At 57.3% G+C, this 21,529-nt stretch overlaps 1 protein-coding gene across 2 annotated transcripts; it reads left to right on the forward strand.

Annotated features, from left to right (window-relative positions):
• Positions 1-1,184: 1,184 nt before the first annotated feature.
• On the forward strand, positions 1,185-20,261 carry SLC6A7 (solute carrier family 6 member 7). Of its 2 annotated transcripts, XM_058720035.1 has the most exons (14): positions 1,187-1,539; positions 6,555-6,738; positions 8,392-8,523; positions 8,706-8,940; positions 9,363-9,501; positions 10,932-11,066; positions 12,554-12,657; positions 12,788-12,912; positions 13,823-13,935; positions 14,183-14,314; positions 14,797-14,896; positions 15,072-15,172; positions 15,718-15,885; positions 19,160-20,261. In XM_058720035.1, exons 1-14 carry the CDS (start codon positions 1,507-1,509, stop codon positions 19,367-19,369), a joined length of 1,911 nt encoding a protein of 636 aa, XP_058576018.1. In that variant the 5' UTR covers positions 1,187-1,506; the 3' UTR covers positions 19,370-20,261. The 2 variants fall into 2 exon arrangements, with proteins under 2 accessions (XP_058576026.1, XP_058576018.1); XM_058720043.1 differs by lacking the exon at positions 13,823-13,935 and having other exon boundaries at positions 1,185-1,539.
• The last annotated feature ends 1,268 nt before the right edge of the window (positions 20,262-21,529 follow it).

Genomic DNA, 21,529 nt, shown 5'->3' on the forward strand with positions numbered 1-21,529 from the left:
GCAGGTGTGCCCAGAACCCGCCAGCCCCTTTCCCGAAGCACACTTCAGTGTAAACCCTTCTTGCCCCTTCCAGACTCCGCGGGTATGAGAGGCAGCAGACCCTTATCCTCCCCATGTTGGCTGATGGTAGGGCAACCCTATGATTTAGTGTCTGAACTGGGACACCTTTGAGTGAAAGGGGCATGATTTGCAATGCATATGCTGGGTCCACTAGCTTATACCAGTTCAGGCCCATAGATGAAAGAACATGAATGCTCTAGCTAATAATTTCCTATCCTAGTCACAGGCTCACACGACCCTCACGCTGCTCCGAGAGGTCAGTCGGGCAGGGGGTGGCTGATGGCTCATCTTAGAGGTGTGAAATCCTGACAGTCCTGAGGTCATACTGCTGGTGGGAGAAACCCAGGTGCTCACGATCTAAGTCACCAGCCATGACAACAACACGGTGACGCTTGCCCTGTCTCTTCTTCCCAAACCTCTCCCAGGGAAAGGAGACATGTTCAAGACCTCCACCAGCCCAGAAGGTCCATGAGGCCTGACTCCGTCACTGGGGTCACTCACTAGCTCTGTGACCTTGACTCAACCTCTCTGCTTCAGTTTCTTCATCTGTAAAATAGGGATAGCACCATCTGTCTCTCCGGGTCCCTGTGTTGAGACAATAGGACCTAGCCCAGGATCTGGCACAATAAATACCGTGGGTGACTGGAAACTATCTGATTAATGGCTGCTGTGTCCTTTTCTTGGCAGAAGCGGGCAACCTCTAGTCAGTCGATAAACGTCAGCTGAGCCCCTGCTATGTGCCAGGCCCGGTGCTACCTGTTTTCTATGCACAGTCTCCCTGGGTTCCTCGCATCATTGTAAGGGAGGGCAGATTCTTAACCCCATTCTCCAGATGAAGAGGCAGCACAGCACGCTTAAGGAACGTGGGCAAGGTCACACAGCAAAGAGGAGGCGCTGCCTGGATCGCTGGAACCTAGAGCCCGGCTGTTAGTGTCCGTGCACGTGGCCTGCCGCTCACTGCCCAACTGGGGAAAGGAAGGCCCAGAGCGGCAGGTTACCTGCCCAAGGTCACGCAGGAGACGAGGCCTCCGGACCTCCGAGGGTTTCCGTCTCGGACCCCCCTCCTCCTGCGCTCGGGCCCCTCCAATCCGCAGCTCTGCGTGCGGGGGCGCGGGCATCCCCCGGCTGTCCGTCCGTCAGCCGTCTGTCTGGGTGGCTACGCGGGCGCAGCCGTGCTCCCCTCCCCAGCCCGGGGCGCTGCGCAGGGAGAGGCAGGGCGTTCGTGGCGCCCGGCGCGCGCGCCCCACGCCCCACGCCCCACGCCCCACGCCCGCAGCCGACAGACGGCAGCGCCTGCGCCCGAGCCCGCGCCCCCCCAGCCGGTGCGCGGGAGCCGCCGGGGCAAAGTCGCGGCGGCCGGCCGGCTGCGCGATCTCTGGCTCCCTCGCTCGCTCTCTGCTCTCAGGGGAAGGCAAGCCCGGAAGCCCCGGTAACCCGCCCTCCAAGATGAAGAAGCTCCAGGGAGCTCACCATCGCAAGGTAGGGCACGAGGACGAGGGGGCGCACACGGGGGCGGGGGCACACCTGAAGGCGGAGTGCAGGGAGAGGCCCGCCCCCCGTCCAGGCCCCGGGAGGGTCGGGGAGGGCGCCTGGAACCATTGCGAGGTTCTGGGGGAGTCGGGGCTGAGCTAGATGGCAAGGAGGGGCGGGGTCACGGTCTGCTGGGGCAGGGGGGTGGGGGGGATGCGGTTGGGAGGAGGGTTGGCAACACGGCCTTCCCCATCTGGGGGTCGGGATGTGTGTGAGGGGACCGAGGTTCGTTGGGCCGGGTCCTTCGAACAGGTGTCTGAAACCCCAGGAGGCGTGGGGTAGGGCGGCTGGGGCCAGGCGCCCGCCTCTCCCCAGCCCCCCGCCTGTTTCCTCCGGGGGCTGATTGGGGTTGGGGATGTAAGAATAGCCGAGGGCCAGCCTTGAGCTGGACTAATTACAGGGGTGGGGGGCGGGGAGCCGCCCTGGTCCTCATCGGGTGCGCTCTACACTGAAGCAGCGGCGGAGAGCCAGCAGAGGGACGCTATCTTTCCTGCCCGCGCTTTTGCCCTGTGGGGACCCACCACCTGCTTCCTCCCCACCGGCTTTAGCTTCCCTGCTAAGACCCCAGGCTGCCCCACTGCAGGGCTGGCAGGAGGCGAAGGCAGGGAGGGAGGAAATGGGAGACCCAAGGGATACGGGGGTGGGGCGGAGGCTGGCATGAGAGAGGTGGGCAAATCTGTGTTCTTGGAGCCCTGGGCCGGGACCTCAGCCCCTTCCCACCTCTTCCTGTGGGGTCAGACCTCCCGGCCCGAGGAGCCTGTGTGGGGTCAAGTTTTCTCGCTTTGGGCTTAAGAGTGGGGGGTGGGGCGTGGGGGATGTGGTGACCCCACAGGGCTGGTAGGTGTAGATATGAGAGAGAACTCACAGGGGCTGGTGTTATTGTTCCCCCCTCCCCCGCCAATTCACGCTCTCTGCGCCTGCATCTGGGGCCATCGGTGTGTGTCTTGGGTCTTCTTGGGCCCTGCCCACCGTTCTTTTCCATTCTCCTACTCTATCTCCTTTCCTTTCCTCCCCTCTCCACTGCTACCAGACCACACAGTATGTAAATAGCCATAGTCTGTAAAGGCTTATCTCACGTAATCCTCCAAAATTCTGGGGGCTAAGTCTCTCTAGCCCCACTTTATAGACAAGGCAAAAACAGACGTGGGAGATGCAGCTAGCTGCTTTCCTAAAGATGGGCTCAGTAGCCTAGGACCAACAGGGCAGGGGTGGGGCCGCCTGGCCTCTGTGTCCCCTCCTTGGGTCTCAAGGTGAATGGGGCAGGGAGTGAGGAATGCCAGGTATCAGCAAAGGAACAGCGGTGTTCAGAGACGAGCACTGGGCTGAAAGTCAGGGAGTGTGGGTTCAGGTCTTAGTCTGCCCTTAACTTGCTGTTTGACCTTGGGCTCGTCTGTTTCCCTCCCTGAAACTCAGTGTCTTCATCTGCACAATGATGAAGTTGGACTCCACATTTCTATTGTCTCTCGCATCCTGAAGAAGGTGTGAGAGCCTTGGCTTGGGGCAGGCTAACCTCTTCCGGCCCCTGCTGCTGCTAGTGACCTACATCTGTTGGTTCTTAAAAGAGGGGGTGCAGGTCTGGCAAACCCACGATTCTGTTTCTGCGTGACTCCGGATAGGCGGCGGGGGGGGGGGGGGACCGGGGGTGGGAGCTTCACACACAGACGGAAGTGTGAAGCGACTCATTAAGCTTCCAACCCTGCCCCATTGATTTGGTCACTTGTCTCCCAGCCAGTCCCGTCCTCTTTGTGCCAGCCTCCTGGGATTCATCCATGGTGGGGTTGGGGGCCCCAGGTGGTCTTGAGATTGGCTCATCTTTGGAGGACCCGATCCCCTGTCCCTGGAGCAGGAGCAGGCTTCCCTCTGATCGGAGGAGGTGGGGGACAGAAGAGCTGGCAGCATCCTGCTCTTGGAACTCTTGTCACCATGGAAACAGAGAGCCGGGACTGCTCTGTGAGCAGAGAAAGGGCAGCAGCTTCTCAGGAGAGATCAGAGGAACCTCATTACTGGGCCCTCCTGCCAGCTGGCCTGAACAGGGTTGGGGGGTGGTCACAGGGTGACTGGCCTGTCACACTACCCCATTTCAGGGGCCGATGTTAACTAGCTGCTCCTCCATACCTCCTGGAGCTCTCCTGGCAGGGAGTGATTCCGGAGAGCCAGTACCCACCCAGCTGGGGAGGGACCTTGTGGAAAGGGGCATCAGAGGGCAGGGGTGAGTTTCAGATCAGTCTGGGGGCCACTGCTACCCTCAGCCCAGCATGTCTGAGATCACCGCAAGCCCAATTACTGGAAAGGGCTTTTTCACACTCTTCCTCATTATCACCATCACCCATAATTATGCCAGGCTGTCCTTGCTACCACTGGCCCTCTGGCCAACAGCCAGCCTCAGGCAGGATCATTACTATGGTCGCCACTGTCACTGAGAGTCACCTCAGTACTCTTACCCCCATTCTGCCACCTGAACCCATTGCCCCGACCCTGTCACCGCAGCCAGCCAGACACCTCCAGTCCTGTGACACCTGCACTCTCCCTTCCCCATCTTTATCCCTGCAAAGCCTCCTCTGTCACCACCCAGTTTGTGTGTAGACACCTACTTGGGTGGTGCCGGGAAGGGGAATTTGAGGGGGGGGGAAAAGTATCTCATCAATAACTGATTACTGAGTCCCTGTGCTAGGATCTGATCTGGTCTTCAACCACTGTAAGTGCCTCTGGTGAAGCCTCCCTCACAGACCATTAGAAGCAGAAGACTAATAGATAGACCTACACTTCTCTGAATAAAGCTCAGCATGCTAGCTTCTTAAAACCCTTTTCTTAAATAGAATTGCAGAATACTGTCTGTTCTAGTCCCTATTTGGAGAATTGCAGTGGGTATTGGTCCATTAAAGGATCTGACAAGTCCTGCAGTAAAGAAAACTTTTGCTTTGTGTTAACCCAGTGTTTCCCAAACTTCTTCTTCTTCTTTTTTTTTTTTTTAAGTTTACTTATTTATTTTGAGAGAGAGAGTGTGCACACAGGCCTGGGGAGTGGGGAGAGCGGGGGGGGGGGGGGAGAGGGCAGAGAGAGAATCCGAAGCAGGCTCTACGTTGTCAGCCATGTCAGCGTAGAGCCCAACTCAGGGCTCAGACTCACAAACCATGAGATCATGACCTGACCTGAAATCAAGGGTCCGATGCTTAAGCAACTGAGCCACCCAGGCAATCCCTCCCAAAACTCCTTTGCCTCAAGAATCCTTTTTGCTGCTGAGCACCTGTGAACATCCCAAGGGATGTGTTTTTGGAAACACTGATTTATTCAATGCCTTCTGTGTCTAAATGGGGAAACAAGGCTCAGAAAACTCTTTCCTAAAGTCACACTGTGAAGTGCCACCGACCTGGGACTAGAATTGTAGTCTCCTGACTCCCAGTCCAGAGATATGACTGTTTTCCTATAACCACTGCTGAGCAGGAAACAGGGGGTCCTTTCTCCTCTCTCAAAACCACGAGATTTGATAATCGGCCTCCTTTGCAGCTCCATTCTTCTCTGCCAAGGGTCTGAATTTCAGAGGCAAGCAGGAAGGGTGTGGCTGTCCCTTTCTTCTGACCCATTCCAGGAGACCCTTTGGGGACTGCTCTCTGAATTGTAGATAGTTATCCTGATATCTTTGGGCTCCCCTACAGGCTAACTCACCCCCAGAGCCAGCATTCTAAGCGGCTGGAGAAGGACCTCCATTTCCCAGCCCCAGTCTGAAGGGAGAATGCCCAGTGCACTTCCCCACCCTCCTTAAATTGCAGGAAGGGATCTTAGGGACCGCTGGTTTCCATTCCCCTCTGTGCACGTATCTCTCCTGTAATGACAGGAAGATTGTGACTTTCTGAGATAGACCAGAACTCAGTAGCCTTTTTCTGCTCGTGAACTAAGATTCACAGCACTCCATAGGCCTCCCTGAGCCACTAGAGAATGAATTCAATTCCTCCCTCAGGGGAACTCGTGTTCCCTCCAAGGCCTCTTCTTTCTATGCTAAGGGCCCCTACTTCTCCCCTGTCCTCCTGTGACTACTTCTCCTGAACACTGTCCTGTCTGGCCACCTGCCCAGTGGACATGCTCCAACCTATGTCTTTCTTAAAATATGGTGCCCAGAATAGAGTAACAAAAGGCCAGCACCACGGGCGCCTGGATGGCTCCGTTGATTAAGCGTCCGACTTCAGCTCAGGTCATGATCTCACCATTTGTGGGTTCGAGCTCCGCATGGGGCTCTGGGCTGACAGCTCGGAGCCTGGAGCCTGCTTTGGATTCTGTGTCTGCCTCTCCCGCTTGCACTCTGACTCTCTTTCTCTCTCAAAAATAAATAAACATTTTTTTAAGAAATTTAATTCTCTCTCAAAAATAAGTAAACATTTTTAAAACAATTTTTTTAAAAAGGCCAGCACCAGCAGTTGAAGACACGGGCTCCAGTGTCAGGAAGCTCTGGGCCCGGGACCCAGCTCTCCACCAGCCAGCCGCATAAAATCTTGACACCTCCGTGAGCCTCGATGTTCCTCATGAGTGAAGCAGCGCTTAGACCAGTACTTACTTAGCTCGTAGCGTTATTTTGAGAATGAAATCAGGTGAAACGTTGAGTGCGCGTAGCGCGTAGTAAGAGCTCAGTCCACGGTAACTGTCATTAAGATCATCGTCGCATCGTCATCAACATAGGACCGTCCCTTGATTTGACCTCTGTGCTAACCAAACTGAAACCCAGGTAGCTCTCTTAGGGCTTGAGCCATCCTGCTGGCCTCATACGTTTGTAGTTCCCTGCAACCCAGAGACGCTCCTGCGTAGGACCACGTAAGCCCAGGCAAGAGCGGTTGATTTTCCCAAGCAGGAGAGTATCTTTGCATTTAGCCCTGTTTGATTTTATATTCTTATTTTTGTTTAGGGGAGCGGAGGCATCACAGTGCTACCCTGGCCTCACCTTTCTCCCTCACCCCTTTGGTCTCTCCTACTGGCAGCCCATTACCCCAGACCTACTGATGACCCCCAGTGACCAGGGGGACGTGGACCTGGATGTGGACTTTGCCGCGGACCGGGGGAACTGGACAGGCAAACTGGACTTCCTGCTGTCCTGCATCGGCTACTGCGTGGGCCTGGGGAATGTCTGGCGCTTCCCCTACCGAGCCTACACCAACGGAGGAGGTAGGGGCCCGAGGGCCTGCTAGAGGGGCATCTAGGCTAGTAGGCCACGGCTGGGGGTGGAGTGAGGTTTTAAGTGGCCTTGGCCACCATCTCCCCTGCAACCTTGAGCAGAATTGAAAGCAGTGACACGGGGCTGGGAGAAGCGAGCTCCCTCTGCCTTGTCTTTTTTCATCACTCATCCCCTCCTCTGTCTCCTTCATGCCCAGTGCGGATACCTACTCGGCTCTCCCCCAAGGCCTTGGCCCTTCCCGGACCCCAAGAGATGGGCGGAGAGGCTTCCTCCACTTCTTGAGAGCAGCCTCTATCTGCCTCTCAGCGATCACTGTGCTTTCAAAGTTCTCCCATCCCCCCCTTCTCCCCCACCCCCGCCAGGACCTCACTCCATCAGTCGTTCTCACTCTCAAATCTTCGATCCGCCCTCCTGTCCTGGTTCCTTCCATTCAGACTGCATACGTGAAGTCTCCCCCATCTTCAACAAATCCTCCGCCGTCCCTGCTTCGCCATCAAGTGACTGTTCGATGTCTCATTAACAGTAGCTGGGGTTGAACACTCACCATCTGCCAGGCCCCGGGCTTGGTGTTCTCACTTAACCCTGATGACAACCCTCCTGGGCGGCACCATTGTCCTGATCTGACGGCCAAGGCTTGGAGAGGCCAGGTTCCTTGTCCAAGGTCATCTGGTGGCCGACCCAACATTCCACCTTCCATTCTGCCTTCTCGAGAGCCAGTGTGCTCCCACCCGCCCTCGAAGCCTCCTTCCCATTTCTGCCAAACTCATTGAAGAAACACCTATTGGCAGAGCGACAGAAATCCAAATAGGAGTAGATGAGGCAAGGAAAAGATGAATTGCTGTGACCAGGAAGTGTGGGACTGTAGCTGGCCTCTGATGCTCTAGGAACTCGATAATGGCCCCAGTTCTGCTGGCTCTCCTTTTCCCTGGTTCCCGATTCTGTTTCTTTCTGGGTGCTCACCTCATTTTCTGCTGGGACAGTCTCCCTCCTTGAGGTTGGGCTGGCGGGGGGGGGGCACAGACAACTCTGGAATGACTTTATCCTCAGAGCTGTTCTCTCTGAGTGAATCCATATAGGACCGCAGGGAAGGTCTTGAACTGACTTGGCTTGGGATAAATACATCTGAGGGGGTGGGGTGGAGTGGCTGTTGTGAGTGACAGCCCTCCCAGAGCCCTATAGTGGTGGGCAGTTCTCTAAAGGAGACGGCTACCGGTATGAGAAGCAAATGGGGAGGGATACTGGGCACACAGGATGGCCCGTGGCAGCCACAAGCATCTAAGGGGGCGAGGCAGAGAGGATGCAGGAAGGTAGATCGGGGCCAGATTCTGCAGGGTGTTCATTCATTTCCATACTGAGGCGTTTGCACTTTTCTCTGGCAGGGAATTCACTCCTTTATTCGTTCACTCACTCAGTGTTTGCTCGAGGCCCAGCCCTCCTCTGGGCCCTGGGGCTGCAGAGGTGGGGAGATCCCCACCAGCCCCCTTGGCTCTCAGTGAGCTGGTATAAAAGGACAGTCCCAGTCCGCACGAGAAGTGCTCCATGGGGTCGCAGGTGTCTGCCATCAGGGCAGGGGCGGGGCTGGAGCTGGGCTTTAGGGGAGCTGACCCACCCGAGACCTTCCCCAACCTCCTTCCTCCTCGCAGGTGCCTTCCTCGTGCCCTACTTCCTCATGCTGGCCATCTGTGGCATCCCCCTCTTCTTCCTCGAACTCTCTCTGGGCCAGTTCTCCAGCCTGGGACCCCTGGCCGTCTGGAAAATCAGCCCCCTCTTCAAAGGTGAGGCCTCATCGTCCCGGGAGGGGTCCGGGCCTGGGGGAGGCAGGGAGGCTGCCCCCCTTCCCCCAACCTCTAAGCAGACGGGGGGATGAAGCTCAGAGAGGGGATGGCTTCCGGAGGCCACACAGCCTGGCCTGCAGGAGGCCTCGACCTGAGGACAGCCTCCACTCCCCCACCCCCAGGTGCCGGCGCGGCCATGCTGCTCATCGTAGGCCTGGTGGCCATCTACTACAACATGATCATCGCCTACGTCCTCTTCTACCTCTTCGCCTCCCTCACCAGCAACCTGCCCTGGGAACACTGTGGCAACTGGTGGAACACAGACCTCTGCCTTGAGCACAGAGGCTCCAAGGATGGCAATGGAGCCCTGCCCCTCAACCTCACCAGCACCGTCAGCCCCAGCGAAGAGTACTGGAGGTCAGGCCCCCGCGGGCCCCTAGCCGCCGGCAGCAGGGAGGGGGCGAGGATGGGCCGGCGTCCCCCAGGGGCTCGGCGTGCACCTGGAAGGCCGAGTGCCGGTGCTGGTGTTAGGTGGACCCCGGTTCTAATCCCAGCTCTTCAGTGACCAGCTGTGCGACCTTACCCAATATATTTGGCTTCTGATGCTCTGCCTTTGATGTGGGTCTGGTCATATATTTCTGAGGGTCACTGTGAGGATTAAGGGAAAGAAGGTACGATTGTGCCATCCAGCCTGTTGGATAATCATGCTGAGTAAATGCTGGCGGACAGTCGTGATGCTGGTGACAACAGTGATAGGAACCTTGCTGGCCGCGGCTTTGCCCCGCGTGTGTGGCGTGTGGCAGGGTGACCAGAGACTCTCAAATCTCCATCCCCCACAGCCGCTACGTTCTGCACATCCAAGGCAGCCGGGGCATTGGCAGTCCTGGGGAAATCCGCTGGAACCTCTGCCTCTGCCTGCTGCTTGCCTGGGTCATCGTGTTCCTCTGTATCCTCAAGGGCGTGAAGTCTTCGGGCAAGGTAGGGCCTTCTGGGAGGCCCTAGAGGCCTGAGGGGCTGGGAGGCGTGAGGACTTCCCGGAGGAGGCAGGGCATGGACTGAGCCTGAGAGGATGAATAGACTTCCTACTTGGAAAAAGTTCAGGGGCAGGGGCGGGGAGGGGGGAAGTGGGTGGCTAGGGATAGGGAAGGGGGAGGAAGAAAGATGTGATGGTAAGGGTGGGCAGTGGTTAGAAACTTGCCAGGGACAGGACTGATCTGTTACTCAAGTTTGCATCCTGACCCAGTGCTTGGCACTTTGAAGAGGCTCCGTCCGCATGTGTTTGTTGAATGCTTGGAAGGTGGGTGTATGAGTCAGAGGTAACTGACCAGAACCCAGTTGTCACACTCGATTGGAAAGTCCAGAGGGTGTGCTTCAGGTACAGCTGGGTCTAGGAGTTCAAAAGATGTTATCAGGAATGTGGTTCTCTTGGTCTCTCAGGAGTGCTTTGTATCTTACCTGCTTGGTGAAAGGTTCTCCCTTGCTCCAGTTCTCAAAAACCCTAGAACTGGGTCTCACTGTGTAGGCTGGGTCATGTTCCCATCCCTGAACCGATCACTGTGGTCAGGAGGGTGGGGTGCTCTGCTTGGCTGGGTCTGGTCAGGTGCCCACCTCTGGAGCTGGGAATGGGGTCAGTCCCAGCTAGGGAAAGTCAGGTGACTGGTGTCTGAAGGAGGCCAGATGGATGCGAGGCAGACAAAGCCACGGATGCCCACTTGAGGTTATGAAGGGTGGGAAGGACCATGAAGCTGTTTTAGAAAGACTTGGAAACCTTCTGAGTGGTTTATTCACTCATTTATAAATTAGAACTTGTCCCTGTGCAAAATGCTGGGAAGTGTCGCCCACGAGGAACAGAACCAAAAGAAAGACTAGAAAGGTAGGGTAGAAACCAATGAGAAAGAGGGGAGAAACAATCATGGTGCAAGTCGGGACAGTGACGAGCCTGAGACCTGGTGGCGTTTGCTGAGAAAGTGGCTGGAGGTTTGGGAACAGGTGGAGACAGGATGGAGGGGAGTTTGGGAATGTGTAGTGGCTGCTGACCACGCAAGGTGGGCTTTCCTGGGCTAGGGGCATGGGGGGTGGACGCATCGGAGGGGAAACTCTCATAACCCCTGCAAGGCAAGGCTTCCGGGCAAGGGGTGAAAGCAGCCTGGACCAGGGCACTGCAGAGCTGGAGAGAGTGGGTGGGTCAGGGACTCCTTGGGGAAGCAGCGACAGGACTTTGCTGAGGGATCCATGTGTGGAGGGAGGGGCGCAGGGAATGAAAGAAAAGCATCATGGATGATGGCTCTTCTCATCTTGGCCTATCCAAAGGTTGGGGAGGCGAGTTGGGTAAAATGGAGACTTCTGGAAAAGAAGCAGGGTGGAAGGAAGGTCACCCCTGCCTTCCCTCCCCACTTATCGTGCCTCAGGTGGTATATTTCACGGCCACGTTCCCCTACCTCATCCTGCTCATGCTGCTGGTCCGAGGAGTCACCCTCCCAGGGGCCTGGAAGGGCATCCAGTTCTATCTCACCCCTCAGTTCCACCATCTGTTGTCTTCCAAGGTGAGGCCCTCGGGGCTGGGGCATAGAGGGAGGGGTCAGGCCTGAGCCAGGGAATAGAAAGAGGGCGCCCCTGGGGAAAAGAAGGTGGGGGGGGGCACCTGGGTGGCTCAGTCGGTTAAGCATCTGACTTGGGCTCAGGTCATGACCTCACGGTTTGCGAGTTCGAGCCCCGCGTTGGGCTCTGTGCTGACACCTCGGAGCCTGGAGCCTGCTTCGGATTCTGTGTCTCCCCCTCTCTCTGCCCCTCCCATGCTCATGCTCATGCTCTGTCTCTCTCTGTCTCTCAATAATAAATAAAACGTTAAAAAAAAAAAAAAAAGAAGGGGGTAGGAATCCTCCATGTGACGGGCCCCTGCTACCAGACCCTGGGCTTGGCTCTGTGCTCAACACTGTGTGTCTTTTTCACTTATTATTCTTCACCATCCTGTGAAGTAGACATTATTCTGGGGCACGTGGCTGGCTCAGTCAGAGGAGCGTACGACTTTTGATCTTGAGGTCATGAGTTTGAGCCCCACATTTGATGTAGAGTCCTAAAAAAATATATAAACCTTAAGGGGCACCTGGGTGGCTTAGTCGGTTAAGCGTCTGACTCTTGATTTTGGCTCAGGTCATGATCTGGTTCCTGAGTTCAAGCCCCGTGTTGGGCTCTGCACTCATGGTGCCCGCTGACAGCGTGGGGCCTCCTTGTGATTATCTCTGTCTGCCCCCCCACCAACCCGTGTGAGCACGTGTGTGCTCTCTCTCTCTCAAAATAAATAAAACTTAAAAAAGAAATGTAAAAAAAGGGAAGACATTATTCATCCATTTTACAGATGAAGAAACTGAGGCCCAAAAGAGTGATAAGCTTAAGGTCACAGGGCTAGGGAGTGGCAGAGCCGGAATTCCAACCCAGATCTGACTCCGCACCCCAAGGAGGGCATTTGTAATTATGGAAACAATGGTACCGACGGCTTTAACATTTCTCATTTATTAACGGATGCCCGCCTGACCACACCTTAGCACTTTGCACATACGTGGTCATTAGTCCTCACCACCACCCTCATTTCAGAGGAGGGGCCCGAGGGAGAAGCTGTGGCATGCCTAAGCCATACAGCTAGAAAGTGGGGAGCTAGAATCAAATCCGGGTCCCTCCAACTGCAGGGAGGAGGGAAAGGGGTTCCAATGGGCTTATTGTCAATATGAATCTACTGAAAATTTACGTGAGACGCCACTTCCTTCAGAACTGGACCAAGCTTAGCGATCATCTAGATCCTGGATGGGGAAACTGAGGCCCGGAAAGGGACTTTCCCCAGTCCTGCAGTGTAAGTGCTGGAACAGGGTTTGCTCCCAGCCCGTGTCACTTGTGAGCCGGGCTCCTTACCGCACCGTCCCTGGACCTGCCGACTCGCTCTCACTCCACCTCCTTCCTCCTCTTTCCTTGGCCCTCTGGACGCCACGGTGTGCAGCCCCTTCTCTTTGCTCTCCATCTGCACCCTTTCCTGCCACAGGTGTGGATCGAAGCTGCTCTTCAGATCTTCTACTCCCTGGGTGTGGGCTTCGGGGGTCTCCTCACTTTTGCCTCCTACAACACGTTTCACCAGAACATCTATAGGTCAGTGCAGCCTCAGAGCCCTCGAGGCCAGAGCAGGGAGGAGAGTGGCTGGCCAGGGCGGGCCTCCTGGGGTGAGGGCGGGGCCCGCTCACTCTGGCCTGGACTTCTGTGCCTGGACCTCTCCCGGCAGAGACACCTTCATCGTCACTCTGGGCAACGCCATCACCAGCATCCTGGCTGGCTTCGCCATCTTCTCTGTGCTGGGCTACATGTCTCAGGAGCTGGGTGTGCCTGTGGACCAAGTGGCCAAAGCAGGTGGGCAGGCCGGCCAGCCCTGGTGGGTGAGGTGGGGGGGCGGGGGGGCAGGGCACCGCTGGGGCTGGGCCAGGGAGCACAGTGTGGACCGGCAAGGTCGCGGATGGGTTTGTCCAGTGCGTGTGTGGGTTTGCGCACACACGAACGCGTGTGTCTTTGCCGGTCTCTGGGTGTCCGAGTGCAGAGGGGGTGTGCGTCAACCTGAGTCCGGAGATAAATGGATTTCTGTGTGAGTGTCTTATGTTTGATCACGTCTTAGTAACTTGCCTTGTTTGTCCAAGTGAGTCATTTCCTATGTCAAGAGGTCTGTGTGCACGTGAACTGAGGGTTCAAATGAGGATGCGAATCAGTGTCTTGTGCCAGTGGACGTGTCTAAGTGTGTGTGTTAGTGGGATTGTTTGTGTCAGTGATGGTATACATAAGTGTATGCAAGTGAGGTTTTACATTGGGTCTTGGGTTTATTCATGTACTTTTTTTTTTATTTTTTATTTTAGAGAGAGAGCAGGGGAGAGGGAGAGAGGGAGAGAGAGAGAGAGAGAGAGAGAGAAGAGAATCTTAAGCAGGCTCCATCGTCAGCATGGAGCTCGATGTGGGACTCGATCCCACGACCCTGGGATCCTGACCTGAGCCAAAACCAAGAGTCGGATGACCAACCGACTGAGCCACCGAGTCACCTCTCACACACTCATTGTTAATCCATTTAGTTTATCAATCTATGTTTCTTGAGCACCAACAATGCACCGGCCCGCGTCCTAGGAGTTAAGTGTTAGAGGTGTGCAGATAGCGTGCGTCTCTGGGCTTGGCTGAACTAGTGTGCCCCGGTGGATGTAAGCAACCGCTGTGTTTGAGTGTGCATGTGGGGAGCCTGCCCCGTGCCCCAGGCTGCTGACTCTTTGTGCCCTTGGCCCAGGCCCCGGCCTGGCCTTTGTCGTCTACCCACAGGCCATGACCATGCTGCCTCTGTCGCCCTTCTGGTCCTTCCTTTTCTTCTTCATGCTCCTGACTCTTGGCTTGGATAGCCAGGTGAGCCTCGTGTGTGCCAGCGGGCCCCCTGTGGTGTGTGTTTGTGTCTGTGAGGTGGGTGCGTCTGTGTGTGTCCATGTGTGATGTGTGTCTTTGTGTGAGATGTGCGGCTGTGTGTGTGCGTCTGTGTGTGCTGTGTCTATGCGTGATGTATCCGTGTGATGTGTCTGTGTGTACCTCTGGGGGTGTCTGTGCACGTGTGCTGTGAGGGGGGCAGAATTCTGACCCTCCTCCCCCCTCCCCCCAGTTTGCCTTCCTGGAGACCATTGTGACAGCTGTGACAGACGAGTTCCCATATTACCTGCGGCCCAAGAAGGCTGTGTTCTCGGGGCTCATCTGCGTGGCCATGTACCTGATGGGGCTGGTCCTCACCACCGACGTGAGTGGTGCTTCGGGGTGGGTGGGCAGCTGGTGGGTGAGGCAGGGGCAGGCGCCCGCAGCAATGTCTGTGATCGTTCCCTGGGCTACCGGCTTGTTCCTGCTCGGGAGGAAGCTGGCCCACCCCAGGCGCCCTCCCCGAGGGCAGCTCGGTCTAGGACCCAGAGTCCTGGCTTGGAAGTATAAAAGACCTGGGCTCCAGCCTGGTTCCTGCTCTGGCTGAATGACCCCAAGACAAGTGGCTTCCCCTCCCGGAGCCTGTTTTCCCACCAATAAAATGGGAGTCTACGTCTAGGATTGTTGTGAGACTCAGATAAGATGGTGTGTGTAAAGGGCTTGGCAGGTAGACAGGAGTCCCACTGTTACCGTCTTGCTGTCAACGCTGGCCTGGCTGCTTCCTGCCCACCTCCTGCCTGGAGAAGGGGTCGCAGCAGGGAGCAAGACCGGGGTGAGGGAACCCCAGAGCTGTGACTTGTGTTCCAGGGGGGCATGTACTGGCTGGTGCTTCTGGACGACTACAGCGCCAGCTTCGGGCTAATGGTGGTGGTGATCACCACGTGCCTCGCCGTCACCCGGGTGTATGGTGAGAGGGGCCACGGGAGGCGGCGTTGAGGCTCCCCACCGTGGGAGGGTGGGAGTCTACTCTGGAGCCCGCCTGCACTGGGTCCCCGGTCCCAAGGGCCAGGGTCTCCAGTCGGGGCAGTTGGGGTGGAGGAGGGGCTGCTGGTGGGGCCATTCTCCTCCCCTCCCCCGTGCAGGCATCCAGAGGTTCTGCCGGGACATCCACATGATGCTGGGCTTCAAGCCGGGCCTGTACTTCAGGGCCTGCTGGCTGTTCCTGTCCCCGGCCACGCTTCTGGTAATGGGTGGGAAAGAAGGCTGCTGGCTGGGGCCCCGGGGCTGAGAGTAGGGCCCCGCCCTGGGCACTCAGGCTGGTAGGGCTGCCCTGGCCCGGAGTGGGCCTCTGTCAGGGCTGAGGGGTGGGTGGGCACCAGGATCTTGGTCTACTCCCATCCCCTTGATGTCCCCAGCTGTTGTAGCCGGGCTGGCCCTAGCCCTGCATTTGGTTGGCAAAATGAGTGGGGCATTCTCAGGCCTCGGGGCCTTAGGGCGGGGGCTTTGAGGTTCGTGTGTTTGCTTGTGTCTGTGCTTTCTTGGCCTTGGAATTGAAGCAGTTCAGGCACAGGCTGTCTCAGGAATTGGGTGCTTCAGAGCTGGGCTGTCTCAGGCCTCGCAAAGGCTCCGAGGATGGACCATCTTAGGTTCTGCACAGCTAAGGTTATCTCCGACACTGGGTGGCTCTGAGCTGGGCTCCCTCAGGCCTTCGGGTAGCTCAGACCTGGGCTACCCCAAGCCCTGGGGCCTGTGCAAAGCCCACTGTGACGCTGGGGCCCCCGCCTGCAGGCCCTGCTGGTATACAGCATCGTCAAGTACCAGCCCTCAGAGTACGGCAGCTACAGATTCCCAGCCTGGGCAGAGCTGCTGGGCATCCTGATGGGCCTGCTGTCCTGCCTCATGATCCCAGCCGGCATGCTGGTGGCCGTGCTCCGGGAGGAGGGCTCGCTCTGGGAGGTAAGTCTGCCCTTGGTCTTCCCGACCCGTGGCCCGGCCCCGGGCCCACCTGCTGGAACAGAACACATCTGCACCAGCACCTTATCCAGGGCCTTGCAGGCTTTTCCAGCCAATAGCCTGAGCTATGAATCCTGCTTGGGGTAAGGCAGTCTCAAGGGGCTTCGGGTCCTGCCCTGTGGCCCCCGGGGCCACGCAAGGCCTCTGAGGGGGAGCACACTCCAGAGACCACCGATGTGGGCCAGTGTCCACGTGTGTTGGGGAAAGGACAAGGGAATGGCCCACGGTCCCACTGTGAGTCGGGCAGAGGTCAGGACCTAGACTCCGGTCACCAGCCCAAAGCTTCCCTATGAAACTCAAGGTCAGAAGGCAACAGTGAGGGACCCCAGAGGGTGGTCTGGGGTCTGTCACTCTTCTCCCTGCTGCAGCCCACGGGTGGCCTGAGAACGGGCTGATGGTGGGAGCCCTGCCCACGCCAGGCTTTGTGAAGAGATCTAGAAAGCACAGAGAATGCAAGCTGTCTGGGCACGGGGATCTGCAGGCCTCAGAAGAGGGGAGTGGGCCAGTGGGTGTGCTGTGATGCTGTGTGACCACTGCAATGTTCTGCCCCTCTCTGAGCCTCATCACACTCTTGGGACTTCTGACGCCATGGGTGTGGAGTCCTCTGGGGGCAAGAGGCTGTCATAGTGAGCAGAGCTGAGGGAGGCTACTAGCGCCTGGGAAGAGCCTACGGACCCCCAAACAGAGCCAGCTTGTGCTGGTTCATAAGAGCTAATTGTTAAATACTCAGGGATATTGTGAGCCAGTTGTTAAACCATCGATAACTTGAAACTGACCTTGGTGGGAATATTTACACCACCGGAACTGGTTACAAATCGAGTCTCCTGTGCCCCTCCATACACCACCCCCAGCCTGCTCGTCAGCTTCTCCCACCTCCCATAGAGCTCCACTGCACCTCAGCTGCCCCCCACCCCACCTTCATATCTCCACCTGGAGAGAGGCTCAGAGCCCTCCCCCTGCAGAAATGACTGCACCACCCAGACCACAGGCTAGTCCTGGAGTCCAGCCACCGCTCTGTCTCCAATTGCTGTGTGACTAGGAGCAAACGCCTTGCCTTCTCTGAACCTCGGGAGCCCCACCTGTACCTCTAAAGGAAACCTGTCTCCTTGCGTGACAGCCAGGGTGTCTGCAAAGGAAAGGAGGAGACAGCCAGGTGGCGGGGCCATGTTGTTATGGGGTCAGCACTACAGAGGACTTGCCCAGGTCTGGAGTGCCACCTTCAGAAACCAGGGCTTCTAGCACTGACACACTAGGAGGAATCCTAGGGCTGCCTTTTGCCAGCTGCATGACCCTAAGCAGTTAACACACCTCTCTGAACCTTGCTTTCTCTCTCCTTAAAGTGAGGACAGTGACACCTACCCATAAGGGTTGCTGTGAGAAGAAAAGAGGCTCGTCAGCATCTTCAGAACTGTGAGGGGCAGAAAAGCAGAGTATTCTAAAAGTTTAGGATGGAATCAGACTGCCTGGGTTCAAACCCCAGGATGACCACTGTGTGAGCTTGGCCAAGGTGACCGACCTTGCTGAATTTTACCTCCAGATAGTATCTGTGGGAGTAGACGATGAAAGTCATAATGCCCCTTTCCCAGGGACTCTGTAAGGATTGAAGAAGCCCACATTTAGCGTAAGGCTGGAACATGGTGAATGTTTTGTTCCCCACCAGGGATTCTCACGGGGGCAATTTTGCCCTCAGAAGCCATTTGCTAATGTCTGGAGGCACTATGATTGTCGTAAGAGTACAGTGTGCACAGGGGATGCTCCCGGGATCCAGTGGGGAGAGGGCAGGGATCTGCTAACCATCCTCAGTGTGCAGAACAGCCCTTATGCAGGGACTCTCCAGGCCGAGACGTCCACAGTTCTCAGGTCAGGAAGTCTTGATCTAGGCACTAGTGTGCAGCTGGGAGCAGACCTAAGTCCTTGCTCTCAGGGAGCTTGTATTTTAATGTGGGAGACAGACAATAAACAAATACATAAAGATAGTGGTAAGTACTATACTTAAAAAAAAACAACACAGAAACAAATACAAAAAACAAACCTAAGTTTAGGAATAGAGAATGATGGAAGGTGGTATTTTGGCCAGGGTGTCTGGGAAGACCTCCCGGAGGGGTGGGGGTGTGTGTGGGGACGGACACCTGACCAAATAGACAAGGTGATCTATCTAGCTTTGGAAGGGGAGAGCGTTCCAGGTAGAAGGACAGCCGGTGCAAAGGCCCTGAGGCAGGAGGGGCTGGCATGTTTGAGGGCAGCAAGGGGGTCAGCGAGACTGGATCAGAGCAGGTGAGGGCAGAAGGAGAGTGGTCAGAGCTGAGGTCAGGGAGGCAGACAGGGGCCAGGACGTGGAGGCCGTGGTGAGCACTTTGGGTTCCATTCTAACTGAGATGATAAGCCACTGGCAAGTTTCTGAGCAGTGGGGTGACGTGCTCTACAACAGTTAAGTGTCACCATGCTTTGAGTATGGAGCCACGCTAGGCCTCGGGCTAAGGGCACCGCACACGTTATCCTCCTTGAATCTGCACCCAGCAAGGCTCCACTTGATGTTAGTTGTCCGTCTGCCTTCAAGGGTCTGGGGCTCTTCTCCCTGCAGCTCAGGCAGAAGGCTTTTGGGAATGTAGTTGGAAAAGGGAGGAACCCTAGAACGTCCAGACTTAGTCATTGTCTTAGTCACCTCCCTCCTCCCATGGAAACTGGGGCTTGAGAGGGAAAGGTCAGACATCAGAGTCAGAGCGAGGCCAAATGTTAGACACTTGGAAGGTCAGCGACAGTCCTGTCTCAGTTCTCCTGGTTCCTGGCTCTTTCCCAAACCTCCCAGCTCCTTAGGACTCAGCATTTAGGGGAAGGCACCCAGAGTGGGCTCCTGGATTGCAGTCACAGCAGACACCATTTACTGGGCCTTGCCCTGTTCCCGGCACCCTGCTGAGTGCTGCATCTCAGGGCCTGCCCCGTGAGGGCATCATGATCCCCAAGTTACAGAGGAGGAAACAGAGCATGGAAAGCTTAAATTCCATGCCCAAAGGCCACCCAGCTCGTGACAGCAGAGCAGGACTCTCATCCAGGCGTGTGGCTCACTCCCCTGGGGAAGGTGCTACTGCCCGGGGCCCCCTGCGATTCTTGCGCGGACTGATCCAGGTGCCGTGGTGACGTCTCTGTCCGGTGCCGGGCCCCAGGAAGCACTCCACCACGAGCGCCGGCCGTTTTCACCGCTCTCCTTGCTCTGCTGCAGCGGCTCCAGCAGGCCAGCCGACCGACCATGGACTGGGGCCCGTCGCTGGAGGAGAACCGGACTGGCATGTACGTGGCCACGCTAGTGGGGAGCCAGTCACCCAAGCCACTGATGGTGCACATGCGCAAGTACGGGGGCATCACCAGCTTCGAGAACACTGCCATCGAGGTGGACCGCGAGATCGCTGAGGAGGAGGAGTCTATGATGTGAGACAGAAGGCAGACGGGCAGCCTGCCTGGCCGCAAAGGGTAGCTGTGCCCTCTGGGGCTCTGAGAGGCCCCGAGGCCGTGGGAGGTTGCCCCGGGTGATGCCGGTCCCCCGTGCAAGTCCTTTCTTGTGGCCTCTGCCTCTCCTCCGTCTACCTTCTCCGCGCGTGCACACAAACCCACTCAGAGCTCAGCCCTCATTTCGCAGATGGATGAACTGAGGCCAGGGAGGAGGGACTTGCCCAAGGTCACATGGCAGAGGGGACTGGATGCCAGGCCTGCTGGCCAACCAGCTCCCTTTCTCACGTGGCAGGTGGGAGCATCTTCTCATCTCCGTTCAGGGCCCAGACTCCTCTCTTTTCTAGGGGAGGCTCCCCATACACTTCGAACAGCCAGAATCCAAGCTGGGCAGGGACGCCCAGGGCATGGCAAGGCCCACGAGGCCCCAGGCATCAAGGGTTAGCAAGTCAGGTGGGAGAAGGACCCCTGTGGACTCATGTGCCCACCAGGTTTCCTGAAGGAGGTGGGGCCTGAAGGCCCTGGAGGATGGGGCAAGTTGGGAGAGAGAGAGGAAGAGGAGGGCAGGGTGTGGAGGCCCCCCTGTAACCCCTGTGCCTCCCCTGGAGCCCCGGGCAGAAACCAAAGTGTTCCCAGGTTACAGCAGGGTCCAGGTGGGAATGACGAATGAGGGGGAGGGGGAGGAGGGACGTGGGGTGGGCAGGGTTTTGCATGATCTGGGTGTGCTTTCGATAGAATATCTTTCAGGGTCAGCGTGCAGGGTGGCTTCGAGGGGACGGGGGAGGAAGCAGGCCTGTGGAGGGCAGGCAAGAGGGGCGGTGGCCTGAGTGAGGGGGTGGGGTGGGGAAAGGAAGAGGACCCCACACTCCCCTCCCCCCCAGAAAAAGGCCGGCAGCCTCCCACACTGGACCCCCGCCCTCCGGTGTAGGGAGCCCTGGGCATGATTAGGACAGAGGACACAAGCGGACAGGTGGGAGTGAGGGGTCCTAGTTAGGACCCAAAGCCCCTGCATTCCCTTCTCCCTGCCCTGGCGGCCCTCACTGTCTCCTCCAGCTCCGGGCACTGCTGGGAAGTTGGCCTTGGCTGTGGACGACCAAGGCAACTAAGAGGCTTGGAGATGGTCCGCACATGTGGCTGTCTGGTCCTGATGCTGCCCACCCCTGCTCCGGGACGCGGGTCCCCGGGCCCAGGCATGGGGGGTGGAGCCAGCGAGCCCAGGGCAGCTGACTCCTCAGCCCCGTGGCCAGAGGCCTTGGCATCTTCAGTCCCTGGCACAGGAGGGGCTGTCCTGGGGCCCCCACTCGCCCCCAAGAGATGAGGGTGGGGTGTGCGAATGCCTGAGTAGAGCTTCTGCCCACACAGTGCTCCCCAGCGGGGCAGAGCACCCTCGTGCAGGGGGCTGGCCTCTGTGCCCTTTCTCCTGCTGTCTCCCCAGCCCATCCATGTTCCGTCCGTTTGTTGTCAATAAACACCAACGAGCTCATCCTTCTCACCCCTTCTCCTTACCGCTGAGAACCATGAGTTGGGCAGCCCAGGGCTCTCCAGCTGACGACCGAGGGAACCGAGGCTCAGCTGTTTGCTTCCCTGGGTCCCCCGGCTTCTGACACTTGCTCTGCCATTGTGCTATGGCCGTGGTGGGTGGGTGGGCTGAGGAAGGATGGTGAAGAGGAGGAAGCCCTTGAAGACTGCTTTGCCCCCCTTGTACATCTGGGCAAACTGAGGCCCACCGAAGGGGAAGACTTGCTCGAGACTACCCAGCTGAGGCAGGAGGCCGTCCCCTTTCCCCCTCCAGCTGCTTCCCAGCCTTACCCGCAGGTGCAGCTGGGGCTAGAAGACCAGGGTTGGGAGGGGCCCAGAGTTTCCCAGGCTGGTGCGACCCACCCCCTCCTGGCAGGACGTTGCCACATAAAAGAGTCCCAGGGCCTTTCAAATGCGAAGCCCAGGTGTTTGCAAAGGCTTTGATTGGGGGTGGGGAGAAAAGGCCACTGCCTATTTTGGATATTAATAAATTTCCCCTAACAAAGAGCCAGGCCCCCTCCTGCCCCTCTTTGGGGCAGTAGGTGGAGGAAGAGTGATGGGTTTGCTAATTTGCTGAGGGCACAAGAATGGCCTTCACAGTTCAAGGTGCCTCTTCCCACACTCTTGG

Source organism: Neofelis nebulosa, chromosome 1, assembly GCF_028018385.1.
Source record: "Neofelis nebulosa isolate mNeoNeb1 chromosome 1, mNeoNeb1.pri, whole genome shotgun sequence".
NCBI lineage: Eukaryota > Metazoa > Chordata > Mammalia > Carnivora > Felidae > Neofelis > Neofelis nebulosa.

Bases quoted from the DNA above. Each gene is read 5' to 3' on its own strand.
- SLC6A7 (XM_058720035.1), top strand. From the start codon at position 1,507: ATGAAGAAGCTCCAGGGAGCTCACCATCGCAAG. The intron at 11,067-12,553 runs GTGAGGCCCTCG...TTCCTGCCACAG, and splicing joins ACCATCTGTTGTCTTCCAAG to GTGTGGATCGAAGCTGCTCT. The intron at 14,897-15,071 runs GTGAGAGGGGCC...TCCCCCGTGCAG, and splicing joins CGCCGTCACCCGGGTGTATG to GCATCCAGAGGTTCTGCCGG.